Raw genomic sequence first — 18856 nt, 5'->3', positions numbered from 1 at the left:
CTTACTTTTGGAAAGAAGATGAATTGAAGGTTTTAAAGAAGTTAGACTTACCTCACTGTCTTCTTCCTCTTCAAGAGGGTTCGAACTTTTAGCCATCAAGCATAGATGTGAGTCGTCATGGCTCAGTGCCGTCTTCAGAGTTGTCTGTACAGCATTCAGGCATAATTTTGCTTCGTGGCTCTGAGCCTGGCACTGATCCTCGTCAGAATCCGAGTCTCCCCAGACTGCTGCGATCATGGCTTTCTTGTACTCCTTCTTAGACTGCTCCCGTTTTTCTCTAGGCTTTTCTTCATCCCACAAAGGGCATTCTTTAATCCTGTGATCATACTCACCACACTTGAAACAACCAGAGTTAGTAGCACTTTTCTTAGGGTTAGAAGAAGTGCCTTTACCTTTGAAGTTTCTACTTCTCCTGAAGTTGTTGCTCCTGTTCTCTTTTAAGAAATTTTGAAACTTTCTAGTTAGAGACGCTACTTCTTCATCACTTTCACTATTATCCGTTTCTACTTCAGTTTTTAAGGCCAACCCTTTATTCTTAGGTTCACTTGATTTAGAGTCTAAAATAAGTTCGTGAGTCATTAAGGAACCAATGAGTTGTTCTAGTGAGAGTTTTCATAAATCCTTAGCCTCTTGAATAGCAGTTATTTTGGGAAGCCATTTATTAGTCAAACTTCTTAACACTTTTCTAACTAAATCTTCAGAAGAATAGATTTTTCCTAAAGATTTAGTTCATTAGTTATTAGTGTAAATCTGGTAAACATATCTTTAATAGATTCGTCCTTATTCATTGTGAACAGTTCATATTGTTGGACTAGTAAATCTATCCTAGACTGTTTTACCTCGTTTGTACCTTCATGTGCCAATTCCAGTGTGTCCCAGATTTCCTTAGCTGTAGTACATGCTGAGATCCTTGAATATTCATCAGGTCCAATTCCAGATTGGAGAATACTCATAGCTTTGAAATTCTTTTCTGCCTTTCCGTAGTCAACAGAATCGTACTCATCTTCCTCCTTGTCGATCAGGTTTCCTTCATCATCTTTGTTTTGAATAGGAAGAGGTCCAGTCTTCACTACTACAAAAAAGGGCAAAGATAACACTGCTAAATTAACTCTTATCTTAGCAACTGTTATGTAAAGTCTAAATTTAACGTTTTGACAGAAGAACTGTTATCTTAGCTTGTATTAATAATATATCAGTTAACACTTATCTTAATATGTGTTATCTTTGCTTTAAAATTATTATGTATGTGGTGCTCTTGTTTTTTACGGGAACGTGGTGCTTTATTATTAATAATAAAATTCTGTTAAAATAATTATGTTGAAAAATAACCGTTTACTTGGCTAGAAATTAGGAGCAAAATTCTTTACCCTTACCAAACCCTTTTTCTTTTATTTACAATTTTTTGTGAAGTACTGGACCGAGAACTGTATTCGGCTCAGATTTTCTGGCTCCGACTCCGTCCCCCCCCTTCGGTTCCCACCTCCTAGTCTCCGACTATCATCTTCGGTTCCCCCCTCCGGTTCTCATCTTTGATTATAGCAGACTTCATGGAATTTGCAAGTTCATTCTACCAAGCAAGTAGTTTTGGGAGAAACCGACAACCATAATCGCCATTGTTACCGGCAATTAATTGAAGGTAATTCTTAATTTTCTATCTCTTTTTATTCCTAATACATAAAAAAACTAATTTTGGTGGCTTTATTGTTCAAATTTTGTTAATTTAATCATTTGGTAATTTAATATGATAAAATATTTTGTTAATGAGGCTTCAATTCTGCTACTTTTGCAAAGTCGATGCTTCATCGGTTTAATGTTTTGGAATTCGTGATTGATGTTCATTTGTGGTCTTGATTCTGAATAGTTATGAGCACTTTGACAGTTGATTTATAATGCTGAAGAAATGGTTTCTAATTGTTTAAATTGTTGATTATTTTATTGTTTGTTTGAAATGTTATGCTTGTGTTAATTTTTTTTACTTGCATATTTTTTTTGATGATTAATTGATTTATTTGTACTGCTTATTGACTAGGCTTGACCGATCTGTTCTTCATTGAAGCATTGCGTTTACTACATTTGAAGTAGAATTAGAGCTAATGATTTTTTTTTTTTAAAAAAAAATTGTTTTTCTTGTGCTGTTGTAAAATATTATGGGACTAAGTTGATGTGTTAGGGATATGCTGTTAAGCGTAGTATATGCTCTTGATCTATCATTTATGGTCTATATATACATATTTGATGTATAGTGATCTTTAGTACCAAGTTAAAAAAAAAGTGCAGAAATGTCTGCCATATGGGTCATTATGGACTAGGAAGGTAGTTCAAGCTATAGTTTATAGATAGTTAAGTACTCGAGCTCTAATGAGCCTCCAGGACTGAGCTGCCACATGCTAGCAGTTGTTTTCCGGCATTGCTAGAGCTCACTATTTTATGTGAAATTCAACTGCAATATGCTGGTATGACATTAAGGGCTTGTATACTGTTCATTTTGGCACACATAAAATTATCAAAGAACGAGACTGATTTACCGAATTTTGGATTGAATCACAGAAGATTTAAAGAGAAATAAAGAGACTAGAGGAGCAAACTGCCGTGATACCATGATGAAATTGAAGATAAAACATCAATCCCCATTTTTATTACTGCTCTTCAACACCAAATTCAGAGTTGAAGCTTTTGATTTTAAGCAGAGAAAGCTTATTACATTGTGTAAGAGAAGTAAAACTGAGTGATTTGACATTCTAGGACATCAATATATATTTATTTTACGGAACTCTATTCCAGAATATCTAGCTGATAACAGTAAATAGAATTACAGAAATACAAAACTTTTCTAGAAGTGCTCAGCTTTTATACTGCTGTAACTAATTTCTGGATATGTAAGACATCCTTGCACCTTACCTGAACTTTCAGTAGGATGTGCACAGAAAGTGTAGTGACTGTCATATGTTGTGGATTGTTTTGCTTTGGTGAAAGCTTTGTGGGGGATATTGATTATTGATGCCATATTGGATAGGTTTATAGTATAAGCCACTTAATTAGGCTCTTTTTTTTTACATGGAATAATTTATAACCGTAAATGTTATGCTTTCACTTCATATTGATTATCTTCTTCATTGTTAAATAATTGTGTTTATTGCCTTTTGAGATTTGAACTTTGACTGGTGACCTCTTTCCAAATATTTCAATTAGATTTATAAAGATATACGAATATCCTGGGAGCAGCTTTAGTTTGGCTCTGAAAATATTTTGAGAGGGAAATTGTCAAAGTTGGACCTCAAAAGCCAACAGTGGCAGCTATTCAAGATTGGAGGTAGCATTTTGTTGTTATTTGTTTGGTTAATTGCTTCATGCACTTGAAACTTTTTATGTGCAAACTGTGTTAATATATGTGGAAGTTTATGATTGCTAAGTGGAGCTGGACCTTTAATCTCCATAATTTATAGTTTGTATATGTCTTATTTCAATCTTGAAGGAAGTTATTATGGTGCCTCTGAATATAAGGCTGCTATGTTTTGCGCCGACTTAGTAGATAAGAAGTAATAATGGGATAATTTTATACGCGGGAAAGAAGCTGGCAGAAACCATAGTTAAAGAGAGACTTGTTGTGGCACAATCAATTTTTTGTGTATTACAGACTCACAATTTACTCTCAGACAGTCACGTGGAAATTGACTAAGAAACTGCCTTGTTAGCAGCAGAGAATTATAATGATCATCATGAATGTCTATCGCCTCAGTTTATTAATTATACTCCAATAAACCAAGGATGACATGGTATTTGGCATTGGGTTACACATGAATTATGATGCATTGCTTCTGAAAATTGAGAATTTAGGTGTCTTCGCTGTGTTTAGCTGCTCATACTTGATGTATTTGCTAAGTCTCTTCTCTTTTCTGCAGGAGTTGAGTCTGTTTATGAGTGGAAGGGAGAGGTAAGGATTATTTACTACCTATCTTAAGCAGCACGGATTAGAATATATTCTATCATGAACGAAGAAATATAGCCCTTGGCACTTGACAGAAAACTGGTCTCTGGTTGCTTTCATCTTCTTCTTCGTTTATTTATAAGCATGAATATTGCATCTGATGCAATGGTTTATTTAGTTGCTACTTGCTAAGTTTGTGTAAACTTCAGCTGTTGGAATATGCGTACTGCTGCAATTTTCTCCTGCCTCTTTTGTCTGGATGTGGAGGGTGGATTTCATGGCAATGTCTGATGTAGTCTATTGTTCTTGTATATTACCCGTAACCATCACCATGTGCTGCATTGATAGCACATTCATCGCTGAATTGTATGAACCATATATTTGCTAATTTACCAACGACTGAGTCAGTAAGCTGACGTGGTTTTATTCCGGCTGCAGATACAGACTGATTCAGAGGAGCTACTCATAATTAAGACCAGAGAATCCCTCTTAGGTGCTCTGACAGTAAGGCGAACCATGAGTACGAGTAAGTTACTTAGCTATTCACATTTCTTGAGTTGAATATCCCTAAATATGGTGTGCAGCTTGGATTCTTATTGTGGATCTTATGTCATCCAAGAAATATTTGTGAGCAAATACACTGTATTTCTGTTGCATACCGGGAATGACAAAAACTGTTTAGATGAGACTCATAAATTCATTTAGTTAATTTTTTTCCTTTTTTGGCGAAAATGAAATTGTCTTTTTAGTTGCTCCATTTGCTCATTTGGGAAGTTTTCAGTTAGATGGTCCACTTATATTGAAAGTAATTATTTATCCCAAATGACTATCCTATCTCCATTTATTTTATATGAAAGGTAACTTTTTTTAATAGATGCTTCTAATCAATGGTAATTGTTTAGATGGACGCTATATTTGTATTATTAAAGCTCACATGGAGGGGATGAACACCTTGAACATGATTGTTCGGCATTCAGCTGTGTTCATTGATTGGATCCATATGTTATCATGTAATGTGTGACAAATTGTGATGACTAACTCGGGCCACAAAAAGAACTTATGTTTGCCACTTATCATCTGAGCACGGTACCTGAAGTGATAGCAATGCCTATTGCATTTATCATCTGAGCACGGTACCTAAAGTGATAGCAATGCCTATTGTAGGTGGAAATGCCCCTTATCTTGAGTGGCTCAAAAACAGCACGTGGGACTGAATCTTGGTATCAGTGCTGAATCTTAGTATCGGTGCTGAATCTATAGTCTATAGCTTACTTATGGTTCTTTTACTGTTATCTGTTTCCTGTTGGCTTCTTCATCTCACTTGCTCAGCTTGGTGGACTGAATCTTCTACGATTGTTTTGGATAAGCCGGTCATGTGATAGTGGTGGCAGTCTAGCTAGTTTACCTTTTCTACTGTCCTCTTTTGATAGCAATTTGACAAAATTATAGGGTGCTTGTTCGTTGTCTTCTATTCCATGTTATGTTCTACTTTTCGCTTTTGATATCCGATTGCTCGTGTGCTGAAGTTTTTGAGCACATTTCTATGGTGCTATAATGGCTTTGTTCTTCATGCTTTGTTCGCAGCACCATAATGACATACAGCTCTATGCTTCAGGTTTGTCTTGATCCTTTCGGATCTATTTCATGTTTTGATCTTGTAGTCGACTTTCTCAACTGGTGTTTTGGTTTTCCTTTGAACTCCAGTGGTCGTTAGAGATGGCAATGGGTAGGATCTGGACAGGGTCCTCTAGGATCCAGATCCAGATCCGTTTTTTAGGCAAAGATCCATATCCTACCCGGATCCGCTGGGTAATAAGAATGAGGATCCAGATCCATATCCGTATGGATCCTACGGATCCGGGTCCTAAATGGATCCAAAACGGATCCTTGCAAACTATCCTAATTTTCACAATAATTAAAGATTTTAAACAATAAAGTCATCTAATATAAACCAAAAAATACATTTTATTTTTGAAAAATTACCATTGTAACTACTTACAACTATTCAATTATCAAAATGTAGATTAGTTATCAACCCAATTTTCGAACTTAACTATCCAGTGAATTCGCACATTAATTGGAACAAATCCAAAATTCAAGCGAAAATCCGTTTTACATGTAATAACTAATTTTATCAAAATATAATATTAAATTATAAATAATATTATAAAAACGGGTAAACGGATCTGGATCTGGGTAATTATTTAGGACCCGGTCCAGATCCATATTTTTCAAGGAGGATCCAGATCCTACCCGGATCCATAGGGTCCAAAATTTGAGGATCCAGATCCGTCAAAAATGGATCTGGATCCACGGATCCGGGTAGGGTCCATTACCCACTGCCATCTCTAGTGGTCGTTGTTGTCAGATGGCTTGCTCATTCTTACGTTTACGAGTTGTATGTTTCATTTGTGTGTCGTTGCATTCATTGACATGATAGTGGTGACTCGGAGGTTCAAAGTTGGAGGATTACAGAATTCTTTTGCTCAGCTTCGTGGATAAAGTAACTAACTAACTATATTAATTTTAAATATCTCTTGCACATTCTAAGTTTATCTTTCTAAGTTTTCAATTAGATGGTCCATTATGTTATTCTCGTCTTGCTGGATCGAGGCTTCATATTCAAAAATGTGCGTATGTCTCGTGGTGCCTGCTGCCACTTGAAGGGAGGTCACCCCTCTACGCGAGATTGTGTTTCTCTTTTTGTTTCATTTACTTGCATGATTAGGTTTAATTGTTTAATCCACTTGTAGTTTCTCATATTTTTGGTTAATGGCAGCCTTGTTGCTGGCACAATGTCATGAGTTGAAGCATATCATAAAGTTGGACTTGAAGTGGTAACAAGCTGCGATTGACTTTGATCTTGCAGCATATACTTGGTAGTTGTAAGGATGTGTGCTACAAGCTGTGAATATTTCTCTTGCTGCCTACGTTCATGTTTCTACTATTGTTATGACTAGATTTTTTTTGGATTAGCAGATCTTTTATTAGTTAAGAGTATATGAAGGCCAGTATATTGGCAGACATGTTTACTTAATTTCATTTGTTTATGATTTAAATTAATATTGATATGTATGTATAGTAGTTTTTTTTAGAAGTTTAGAATTATGAATATTAGTTGAATTATTTTGTAATATAAAGAATTTTGGAGTTTGGAATATCATATTCAATTAATTGGTTGTAAGATTTTTTGGTTGAGTATTAATTATACAATAAATACAGGTATTGTACTGTCCTGTAAAAAAAAAAAAAGGAATTGTAATGTACAACATTGTTGTGCTGCGTGCTGCAACGCCTACGACCAATATATGCGTGAAATGATAATTTGATTATTTTAAAAAAAAATTATCATAGATAACAGTTATAGGTAATATATGTTATATATATTATAGGAAAACATAACAATTATTCAAGATAAGTGTTAAATTTCCTTCTTTCAATATGTCATAAAAATAGCAAACATAACACTTATTTACAAAATGTGTTATCTAGCGGTATAACATGTATTATAAATGACTTATGTTTTCTATAGCAAACATAACACTTTAGTCAGATGTTATGTTTACTTTACATTACATTGACTTGGATAACACCTCAAAACTGTTATGTAAATCCTTATTTAACAGTTATCTTTGCCCTTTTTTGTAGTAGTGCTTTATGATTCTCCAGTATTGAAAGTCAGAACCTTGAATGTAGATCCTCATCCTAGTCTTCCACCATCCATAGTCTTTCCCGTTGAAAATTGGACACTTGGAATACTTGTCGCGAAAGTCGTCTTGTGTGTTCCAGATTTCTATTCTAGATGTGAGTCTTACGAGAATAGCCTGCTCTGATACCACTTGTTGGAACCCAAGGGAACACTCAAGAAGGGGGGGTTGAATTGAGTGGTGAAATCTAATCGTTTTTCGCAAAAATCCTTTCGTGGCTCAGTGCCAGGCTCTGAGCCAAACACTCGAAAATCGCTAATTTACGTTTTTGCGAATAATAAACTTGAAAGATATTAGATTTGACACAAGATATAACGTGGTTCAATCTCACCTCTGAGATCTACGTCCACAAGAAACAAAAACTCTTTTATTTCTTTGAATCCTAAAATATCAAACTCTTGATACAATAAGATTCCCCTCACTACTAACCCTAGTAATGACTCCCAACACTTAACTCTAAGTGTTGACACTCTCTTTAATATAAAAGTTACAAGAAAGAACGATCCTCAATGATGTGCTTCTTAGTCAAGCAAATAGAGGACAATTACAATTATGAAATAGTAACTTAAATCTGACTCGCTCAGTGCTATGCTCAGTGCCGGAGGAAACAGTTTTCAGCTCTTAATATTTTCGGTTTTTGTCTCTGAAAACTTGAGATTTAAAAGTGAATTCTGATTCCCTTTTATAGGCTTGGTTAGGACGAAAATCACTTAAAAATATCTTTATCTTTTAATCCTTGATTTAAGGGATAAAACTTTATCTTTTTCTATCTTTATCTTTTAAACTTAAAAAGATAAGTTTTCCACATTAGATTTTCTTTTCAACTCAAATTCTGTTTTCTTTTATCAAAAAGATATTTTCCAAAATAAAATCTGATTTTATATTTTCTCAAAACACGTTTTATTCAAATTCAGTTTTAAAACCTTTTTTTCAAAACACGTTTTACTAAAACACGTTTTTTCCGAAAATTTCTTTTTCTAAAATTCTTTAAAACTCGTTTTTATCAAAATCTGATATTTGTTAAAATATTTTCAAAAACTCGTTTTTATCAATCTTATTTTTATTAAAATCTTTTAGAAACTCGGTTTTACAAAATCTTTTTCTAAAAGCTCATTTTCCTTAATCCCTTTTTATTTCTGATTTCGAAAATCTATTTCCCTTATTTTGAAAACTAATTTCCTTTTTATATAGACATATAAAATTAACATAATTATTTTTCCTTAACTCTAAGAAAATAATAATTATACTAATATCATATAATCTATATTTCGACACATAGCATATCACCAAGTTTGAGCATATTACATTTTAATCTAAAGTTACTATTCTAATAAATTATAAACTAAAACTTCATTCTTTGATTCTTCTTTTCTTCAAAGTCTTCGTTTATCAATTTCTTTCTTCATGCATTTGTTGCAACTGTTACATACTTTCATGCTACAACATATTATATTAATTTTCATCATCAAAACATAACATGTGCATAAAACATAACATGTACATACACAACAGTATGTTTTCGCCAATTAACCTTTACAATGCCCAATAATCTTTCACCAATAATTAAGCATTCCCACCAGCTTTTCAAATTATGAATTTTGGGTCCAAATTTTTAAGTATTAGTGTACTTTGGATGATCAGTTAAAGTAGTACAAGTTCCTTGTCCTACATTGTAGAATATGAGTCTTTTTTACCTTCTTCATTATCTCTCAACTCACAGTTCGATTTCGTTAAAGGAATAGAGGGAGACTCTTGACCACCACACACAGGGGCGGACCTATTAAGGATCCTGGGTGGCACGTGCCCCACAAAAAAAAAATCGGATTCTTTTTACTTTTAACTTCAAGCAGATTTTTTTACAATAGGTTAAAATTAAAACACGCGTAATAATTACATATAATGCAACTTAGTCGAATGGTTCTCTTAGTAGCATGTAATTGCTCTTGCCGCGGCTCGCGGGTTCGATTCCCCTACACGCATTTTATGCTTTCTTTTTTTCTTTTCTTTCTTATTTGCTTAATACCTTTTGTTTTGTTTTTTCTTTTTCTTTTTTACTTCTTACTCTTTCTCTTCACTATTTTAGCATTTTTCTCTTCTTCATTTTGAATCTTCATTTCATATTTTAAATAGTATCCATCTCCTTGAGTTCTAGCTCTAATTTTAACCTTTTTTTTTTTTTGAGGGGAATTTTAACCATTTTTTTGTTTGTGATATAATGGTTACTTTTTCTTTCATTTACAAATAAATGCAAAAATGGATATAGTATTGAATACTTAATAATATTATTTATTAAGGTTGTGAAATTAAAGTGTTGCATTGTTTTAAAATATAATATTATGATTTTTCTTTTGTAATTTGGTGCCCCACCAAATTCAAAATCCTGGATCCGCCCCTGACCACACATGTGCGTACCGGCTGGGTTCAGGTGAGTCGGTGAGTGGCGCAAGTGTGGCCTGTTTTTCTACATTGTCTAATACCTTTAATTTCTTATAATTCACCTATTAGCAGGAAACAACACTACTCGTGAGTATTCGGTGAAAAATTCGTAAATTAAATGAACATACATCTTAAATATAAAAATCAGACCAATTTTCAACTATTATTATATATTTACATTTTAAACAATTTCGTATTCTTTTTTCATATTGAGTTGTGCTCTTTTTATATGTACTAAATTATGATAACGTACATATTGATTTTGAACTGTGTCTATAATTAAGTTTTTAATTGTCAAACAACTTCATATTCATTTTTATATTAAGTCATGTTCTCTTTTATATGTATCGGGAAGGAAATAGGTTAATATTCTTTTTCGTATCGAGTCGTGCTCAAAAGAACATATAGTAGTAGGTTGTACTTAGGTGCACAATAATATACAAGGTTTTTTTTTTCATATAAGTGTTTAGCTTTTGCCTAACTTCAAAACCCTTATGCTAAAACTACAAAAATTATTAAAAGAGACAATCTAATTTTAATATAAAAGTAGACCTAGTCACTAAATGGATCAAACTACAAATATATTAAAACGCGTTCGTGATAATGTATACACGACACGTGACACCTCTGTTACTCCACTAGAATTGTCTAATGTGTACATAAGTCATGTCGATTAACAAAAGTAAAATTAGCTTGCAACAAGATTTGGACCCGTGACCGATCTTGCTATAAAACATGACACAATTACCATCTCAACCAACTTTTAATCATGTTGTAAGTGTAGATGTCTACATTATTGTATTTGTACCTTTTAAATGTTGAGTTTTCCATAATATATTTTAACGAAAATGGAAAAAAATGCATATCAAGTTCGGATAACAGTACCAACCCGGAGCAACGCTCGAGCCCAAATACTAATTTTAATTTAAAAGTAGGCGGTCTCTTACAAGACAAACTCCTAAAACTAATCATGTCTCGTAGAAAGCAAGGAAAATAATGTTACTTTATAGTTTATCCATATTGAAAGAATTGAATAGCAACGCCCCTTAGCTTGATTATATTTATTATATATTATTGCATGTATATAGATGGAAGCAAAATAATGTTAACGAATAATAATGTACTAGGGAAAAAATAAATAATACCTCATGTACACATTTAAGGTATAACAATAAGATATAATTTCAAGATCAATTTATTACATATAGCTTTCCTAAGACGATATAAATTATATAACCGTCTAGTACATCCAAAATTATATATAATATAAGTATATATTTCTATGATGATATATTATTTATGACTATAAAAAATAGAGTAGCCTACAATGGATTTTTCGAAAATTAAAAATGTAAATCTAGCCAGTCTTTCATAATTTTTTGAGTCTGATCTAGTTTTTCATAGTCATATTTAATATCACCACCTACATACCAATCATGCTATATTGAATCATTAAAGAGGTACAACAGTAACATCATCCAAGATAGGACCACACATGTGCCCAAAATCCTCAACATTAGTGTGATAATGTGCACTCCAAAATGTTATTCTAGTACGATCAGAGATAGCCTGAAACTTAAGACTTGCATGCGTAAAACCACCCTTTCCATCAGACTCATGGTGAACTTTAACATTTTCCATAGCAGCAAATGCTTCCACAACCATTGATCCATGGCAACCATTTTCGGCATCTCCGATGTTGAAGGTCATAAGGTAGGATTTGTTAGGTTTTGTTCTTATGATTTGAGCTATGGCACTTTCTCTACCTCCAACTAACTCAACAGCAAAGGATCCTGAAGGTACGGCGAAATGTGCCGAATCAACGTATTTTACTGGTTTAAGCGATTCAACGATCCAACCAGGAAGTGGAGAAACAACGTCCATTGAATGTGGAGGTAAAAGCACCCCAGTTGAGAAATACTCGAATACATGAGGACCTATTTCAAAGTCTCCGTTTTTAACAAGGTTTCCTGCATTCAAATTGAGTTTTCATAAGTTCTATTTTTTTTTTTACAAAAATGTAGATCAGCAAGGATTGTTAAGGCATAAAGATCAGATTAGGCTAAAATCATCATTTACCAACATATATCTAAGATTTCAATAGCCAGCTTAGGGTTCAAATTTACAGTAAGATAAATATATACACTTCAGTTGTGCAAATATAATACTTCCTCCGTTTCTTAATAAATGCAACATAGAAAAAGTGGGGGAATACCAAGGAATATAGAAAGAGAAAGTTGGGACCACAATAAAGTAGAGTAATTCAAGTGACGAAACAAAAAAGTTGTGATCCCCTCTTGCTTTTTGGTGGCATATTTTTAATAATATTGAACTTTTTTTACCATTTTGAGCTTGGTTGCACTTATTGTGACTATTCCAAATAAGGAAAATGTTGCACTTATTAAGAAACGGAAGTAGTATTTACCTCTTAAGGAACACATAGGTTAACTTCCAAGTTTTCTATGGATAATTTTTTTTTTCAAACTATTCATTATATAACAATTATTTTATTCATTAGTAATTTCAAACTTCAGTTCAACTATTCATTAAATATATTCACTAGAGGAAAAAACATAAAGGGCTGCGCAGGAAGGGCTGCGCAGGAAGGGCTGCGCTTTTCGTAAAAGCGCAGCCCTACTAGTGAAGGGCTGCGCTTATTTAAAAAAGCGCAGCCCTACTAAGCAGAAGGGCTGCGCTTATTTAAAAAAGCGCAACCCTTCACTAGTAGGGCTGCGCTTTTTTAAATAAGCGCAGCCCTTCTGTAGGTAAGAAGGGCTGCGCTTTTAAAAAAGCGCAGCCCTACTAAGTGAAGGCTGCGCTTTTTTAAAAAGCGCAGCCCTTCTGCTTAGTAGGGCTGCGCTTTTTAAAAAAGCGCAGCCCTTCCTGAAAAAATTTGAAATTTCGGAATCGCGGGCTTTGAAATATTGAGCGGGATTCGTCAAATATATTATCTCTCATTCTCTCTCCTCTCTCACGTCCCTCATTATTCCTTTCCTCCTTCTCTCTCATCCTCTCTTCTCTCTATCCTTCTTCTCTCTCAAAATCTCCCATAAACATTTGCGACAAAAACCTTGAAATGATTTGCACTAAACATGGCGACGGAGTCCGATTGCCTATTGTGCTACCTTTTCGGAAGCGGAACAAGCCAACGAGTCAAACTCACCGCTACGCCGTGATGTTTAGGCTTTTTAAGCCATCCGAGTTCGTTTAAGCCTCCAAATAGCCATTTTAATTTTTCCAAAATTTTTTTTTCCTTAAATTATGTATTTGGGTTTTGTTTTATGTATTTAAACATTATTAGGTTGTAGTTCTTGTATTTTCAGATCTATAATGTTCTTGTATACTTCTCTTTGTTTATATGTTTTGATTAATGTTCTTGTATACTTCTCTTTTTATATGTTTTGATTAATGTTCTTGTATAGTTCTCTTTGTTTGATTAATGTTCTTGTATACTTCTCTTTGTTATTTGATTAATGTTATTCTTGTATGCTTCTCTTTGTTTATTTTGATTAATGTTCTTGTATACTTATTGTATACTTCTCTTTGTATATTAGTTTTTGTTCCTTTTTTTCATTTTCGTTTCATTCTTTTTATTGTTTTGGGTTTAGTATTTCGTTTCGTTTCTATTCTCTTCTGTTTAATTTCAGAAAATGTGAGATTATGAGTAAAAAAATGACAAAAAAAAATTTTTTTTTTATTTTTTTTTTGGTAGGAAGGGCTGCGCTAGTTAGGAAAACGCGCAGCCCTTTAGCTTAAGGGCTGCGCTTTTCTAGCGCAGCCCTACTTAAAAAGTGAAGGGCTGTTGTCAAAAAGCGCAGCCCTACATGCCTTTTTTTAGCGCAGCCCTTCTTCATTTTTCCACTAGTGATTAGACAATATAACACTTAGTTATTCATTAGTAATGATTTTAAAAAATTAAAATAGTAATTTGAGTATTAAAAATTATTTGTAGGGTTTCAAGTTGCAACTCAGTTTTATAGACAAAAACTTATTTTCATACTCAAAACTGAATTTGTTAAAATTTTAAAGTCAAAACAATTTTTTATAGATCAAAGGTAATTTGAAAAAATTGATGAGAAATTGACCTAGCTAATTAGATTATGAACTCTAAAACTAAAGTATAATTTAGAAGGTATATCAATTCTAGAGAAAGAGGAGGAGGATTAACAATTAAGGCTCTCTTTTGTTCAACTTAGTTTAGAAAAAATAAGATAAGATCATATTAGTTCAGATTAGGTAAGATAAACTCGGATCAGATAAGATGAATCAAACGAATCCTAAATGAGAAGCAAAGATTACCTATTGGTTTGGGGAGAGGCAACATCTTCTTGATGGCAATGGCATCTAAGAGTGGTCCACAAGTGCGATCTTCTTGAATGTTAGGGTTATAGAAAGTAACCTTAACAATATTAGAAGTAGCTTGAAAGGCCCAAGCATAGGTATCCCCTCCATTGCTACTATACATTGTTTGAATTGGTAAATCAACCGTCTCTTTAGAAGCTGATACTTCCAAAATCTCATCTTCCACACAAGTCTTTGTTGCACTAAAAGTAAGAGAGTAGTATGATCCCTTCTCCACTCTTAAATATTGGGATATAGAGGCATGATTTCCTAGCCTTATCGCGTGTACGCCACGAGGAACTGCGAAGTAAAACCCACCTGGTTGAGGTCCACCGGATACATATTGTACTAAACCTTTTTTCACCCATTTGGGAAGGGAGTATTTTCCAACGATTACCTTCCCCTTAAGGTTTGATCGTTTTGGTCCTTCTTCAAAGTTTCCATTTGGAAGAGGCCCTATTTGGAAAAGAAAAATTATTGTTAAAAGTGTTTGAATGAAAAGATTAGGCCTTAGGGCAACAAGGAAAATAAACTCAAACCTATGAAGTACATATATTGCAAGTATATATGTTATTCTATTTTGAATCTATATATTCATATATACTTCCTCTGTTCTTTTTCTACTGCAACAATTACCATTTTGGATAGTTTTACATTTATTGCAACAATACCATTTTTAGTATAAAAAGCAATTTTAATGGACATTATTACCCTTACTTTATCTTACTAAAACTCTCACTATAATTATTCACCAAGCCACCTTTTTCCTTTCCTTAAAAAACTGTGCACAAACCTATTGTTGCAATAGAAAAACGAAAGTAGTATATAATATAAAATGTTGTACATCGTGGTAGGATTTCCGCCACATGATACCTCCTTCATGCAATAAAAATCTATCGAACACTGCACAACCCGCTTCTTCCTTATTTTATAAATGACTTAAAAATTCTAAATTTCATTATAGTAATTCAAATCATTTATATAAATTAACAAAAATTGAAGAGTAAATGCATATACACATCTAGCTAATGTAATGTCCTATTCCTGCATTTCACATTACTTGAACACTTTGACCAAAAAGCTCTGACTTTTTTGTCAAAGTGTTGCAAGTAGTTCAAAACGGAGAAAATATATATTAGAGTTTAAAGGCAATTAGTATTCAACAAGTCATTTCAGATTTATGAGAGAATTTTAAGAAGGAAAACTAGCTTCAGTGACTTTCATTTCAAAATACACCTACTTAATATGCAGATTTAAAGTAATGTTAGGAAAATAAAGGAATAGAGGTAGTATCTCCTATAATATAACCTCAAAGTCTCAAACATGTAGATGTTACCACTAATAAAACACTATGAAATACTACTAAGTCAGAAAATATAGCGTTAGATTAATTAAAGAAAGTGACTCACCATCAAGAGGAGCGACATTGACTGGAGCAGCAATATAACAGCTGCTACTTATCGACAAAAAGAGTAGCACAAGGCAAAGAGAAGGGAATGGAGTTACCATTTCTATATTCTAGAGAGATAATTTGTGACACGATATTGTGCAATTGCAATAAACGATGAGACTAATTGATCATATAAATAACTGCTGCTAGATGCTGGAACTGAATGTGCAAGCAATTATGAAGAGAGATAGATAAGCCATAAGAGGCGTCGAGCTGTCTCCTTTTTTGTATCCTAAGATTTATTCTCATGCTTTATTTTTTGTCAATCTTTACTTTATTTATTAGTAATAATAGAAAGGGTGGAATTTTCCCTTTCAACTCGTCTCGCTCTCTAGTCACATACACTGTTTATGAGTGCATTTATTATAGACCTATATGGTTTATTTATATGAAAATAATAATAATAATAATAATTCTAACATAATAAAGGTTATATAATAAACCTCAAGTTTTTTCATACTTGATGCTACTGACTAGTGAGTGCATCACGCAAAGGCTACACATACACTGTGTGCCACACATAAAATGGGTGAATGCGTTACTACTAAAATATATATTATTACAAAAAATATTACAAATTTAGAATGTTTCGACATATAATTTTATTTTTAATGATTTGTTCTTTATCTTTGCTTAAAAAAATTATTTTATGAAATTTCTTTGTTTAGATTTGTATCAATTATTTGTTTAAAACTAAAAAAAAGAATTGTAATTTTTTTCATATTATTTATATATTAGCTCCATCTTATTCATCTTCACCATTTTTCTACTATCAATTTTTACTAAATTTTCCTGATGTTTTTAATTATTTAATTTGTTTGTAGAAAAATAGTGTTATATTATCATTCCTACCATGTAATAAATTTCATTTCGAAATATAATATTTCAATTGTATATGTATTAGGTAAATTCAAATATCGTTGAATAACAAAACAGGTTCGAATGATTGTAAGTTTGTAATTTTTTTTAGTAACAATATACATTTTAGTAGTAACACATAAAAAATATATATACTCCCTCCGTCCCAAAATATAGTTCTCATTTCCCTTTTTTTCATGATAATTTATGCAAGTAGAATCTAAGAGGGATAGTAAAGATTTTTTGTTTATTTAAATAAATGTTGTATTGGAAAAGATGATTTTAGGAGAGAGGATGGAGAATAATTCGTGAAAGGTAACATTTTGGTTGAATAAACAAAGGAAAAAAAAAAATTCAAGAAACAAATAAAAGATGGGACACGATTTTTAGATAAATTACGGAAAAATGTGGAACTAAATATGAAAATGGAAACTATATTTTGGGATACCCAAAATGAAAATGGAAACTATATTTTAGAACGAAGTGAGTACATTTTAGTAGTAACACATACATCCAGTATATGTGTAATCTACATATACCGAGTGTAGTCTACATATACTGAGTGTATGTGTATCATCTATTATATAATTTCCTCTTCTAAAAAGTTACAAATACAAACTTTTATTATCTATCGGATGAACTCTGAGCCGACTTTGTCACTGGTACTTTGGCTCCCTCGTTCATGTGATTGCATGATATTTTAAACATCACACTAATTTATCATAATTACTCTTAGGTTGTAAGTCAAATGATAACTTTTGCGACATCGATTAAATGGATATAAAGCTCATAACTCACCACTTTGTAAGTCAACTGAGTAATTTGCTTAGATTTAGAAGCACGTGACCTCCGCAATTGAAAGGCTGGAATGGAAAATTATATATACAGGCGTACATGGGTGTGAATATCCCACTAAACATAAATCTTAATATTAGTGGAATATAAATAACAAAGTAAACACAAATATTTTATTTTTCTAACTTTAGCAGGTAGATTATTTAAAGATAACATATTCGATAGGAATAACTAGATCACTTAGATGTCTTTTTATTGAGTTGGTTCGATACAATGTTACTTCACTTCTCCCGCTATGACTTCATTGCTATATGAGTATTTATCAACTTATATGTACATTTAAAAAATAAAATCTCTTTTTCTTTTTCTCTTCTCTCCTACAAAACCCTAATTTTCAACCTAGGGACTATGTATACCGCCATCCTTTTGGACGGTGATAAGCCCCTTTTCCCATTTTGTTACTAGTTTTTTATATTTATACTTCTGATAAACATCAGTCTCTCTCTAATGGAGAGTTTTTCTACCCATATATTGAATTATATATACTCATATATATTGGGTTTTATCTCTCTCCATGTGAGAGTTTGGAGACTTTATTTTTGGAATTTTGGGTAATTCGAGAGGTTGATTTGTTGATCGAAATTTGTGTGGAGTGGCAACAGATGTCAAGACTTCGTTTACAATCACTTGAATTGAATCCAGTTCTACTTCAAAACTACAAAAGATTGATAGACCCCTTACACAAGGCTGCATCAGACAGCGATGTGAAGACGAGGTTTTCAGAAGTGTTAGATCTACTCAACGATCGTGGTTTTGTCATATTAGAATTGTGTTTATTTTATTTTGATATGTATTTGTTTAGTTGTAATTTCTATTGTAGATGTCGTATGACTTTGAATCAATGAATTAATGTTAATTCCCACTAGTAACCCTGTACTATGGAACAATTGCAATGGTAAACCGTTTTTCTTTTGAGTTTCAAAAATAACCATATACTTAGTAATATTATACAACTGTGACATTAATGATGGTTTAATCGTTACTTCAACCATTAGTGTTATTGGCTTACCTAACCCAAATTAACCAACATTAACTAATACAAATAAAATGTTCTTCAATACTTCATCATAGTGAAGAAAAATCTAATAATACTAATGGTTGAAGTAACGATTAAACCATCATTAATGTCACAGTTGTATAATATTACTAAGTATAGGGTTATTTTTGAAGCTCAAAAGAAAAACGGTTTACCATTGCAATTGTTCCATAGTACAGGGTTACCAGTGGGAATTTCCCAAAAACTTATATGTACATTTATTTGCAATTGTTGTAATTGTAAACATT

At 32.7% G+C, this 18856-nt stretch overlaps 1 protein-coding gene across 1 annotated transcript; it reads right to left on the bottom strand.

Moving 5' to 3' along the window:
- Nucleotides 1-11247: 11247 nt before the first annotated feature.
- Nucleotides 11248-16025, bottom strand: LOC104889572 (protein DUF642 L-GALACTONO-1,4-LACTONE-RESPONSIVE GENE 2). The gene is made up of 3 exons (XM_010674830.4): nt 15819-16025; nt 14368-14865; nt 11248-12038 (listed from the first exon to the last, which is right to left on the bottom strand). Exons 1-3 carry the CDS (start codon nt 15916-15918, stop codon nt 11521-11523), a joined length of 1116 nt encoding a protein of 371 aa, XP_010673132.1. The 5' UTR covers nt 15919-16025; the 3' UTR covers nt 11248-11520.
- Nucleotides 16026-18856: the final 2831 nt, after the last annotated feature.

The sequence above is a fragment of the Beta vulgaris genome, chromosome 3, assembly GCF_026745355.1.
Source record: "Beta vulgaris subsp. vulgaris cultivar EL10 chromosome 3, EL10.2, whole genome shotgun sequence".
NCBI classification, from domain to species: domain Eukaryota; kingdom Viridiplantae; phylum Streptophyta; class Magnoliopsida; order Caryophyllales; family Amaranthaceae; genus Beta; species Beta vulgaris.
Note: the sequence above shows the minus strand (reverse complement) of the source record. Positions and strands in the feature narration are given on the sequence as shown.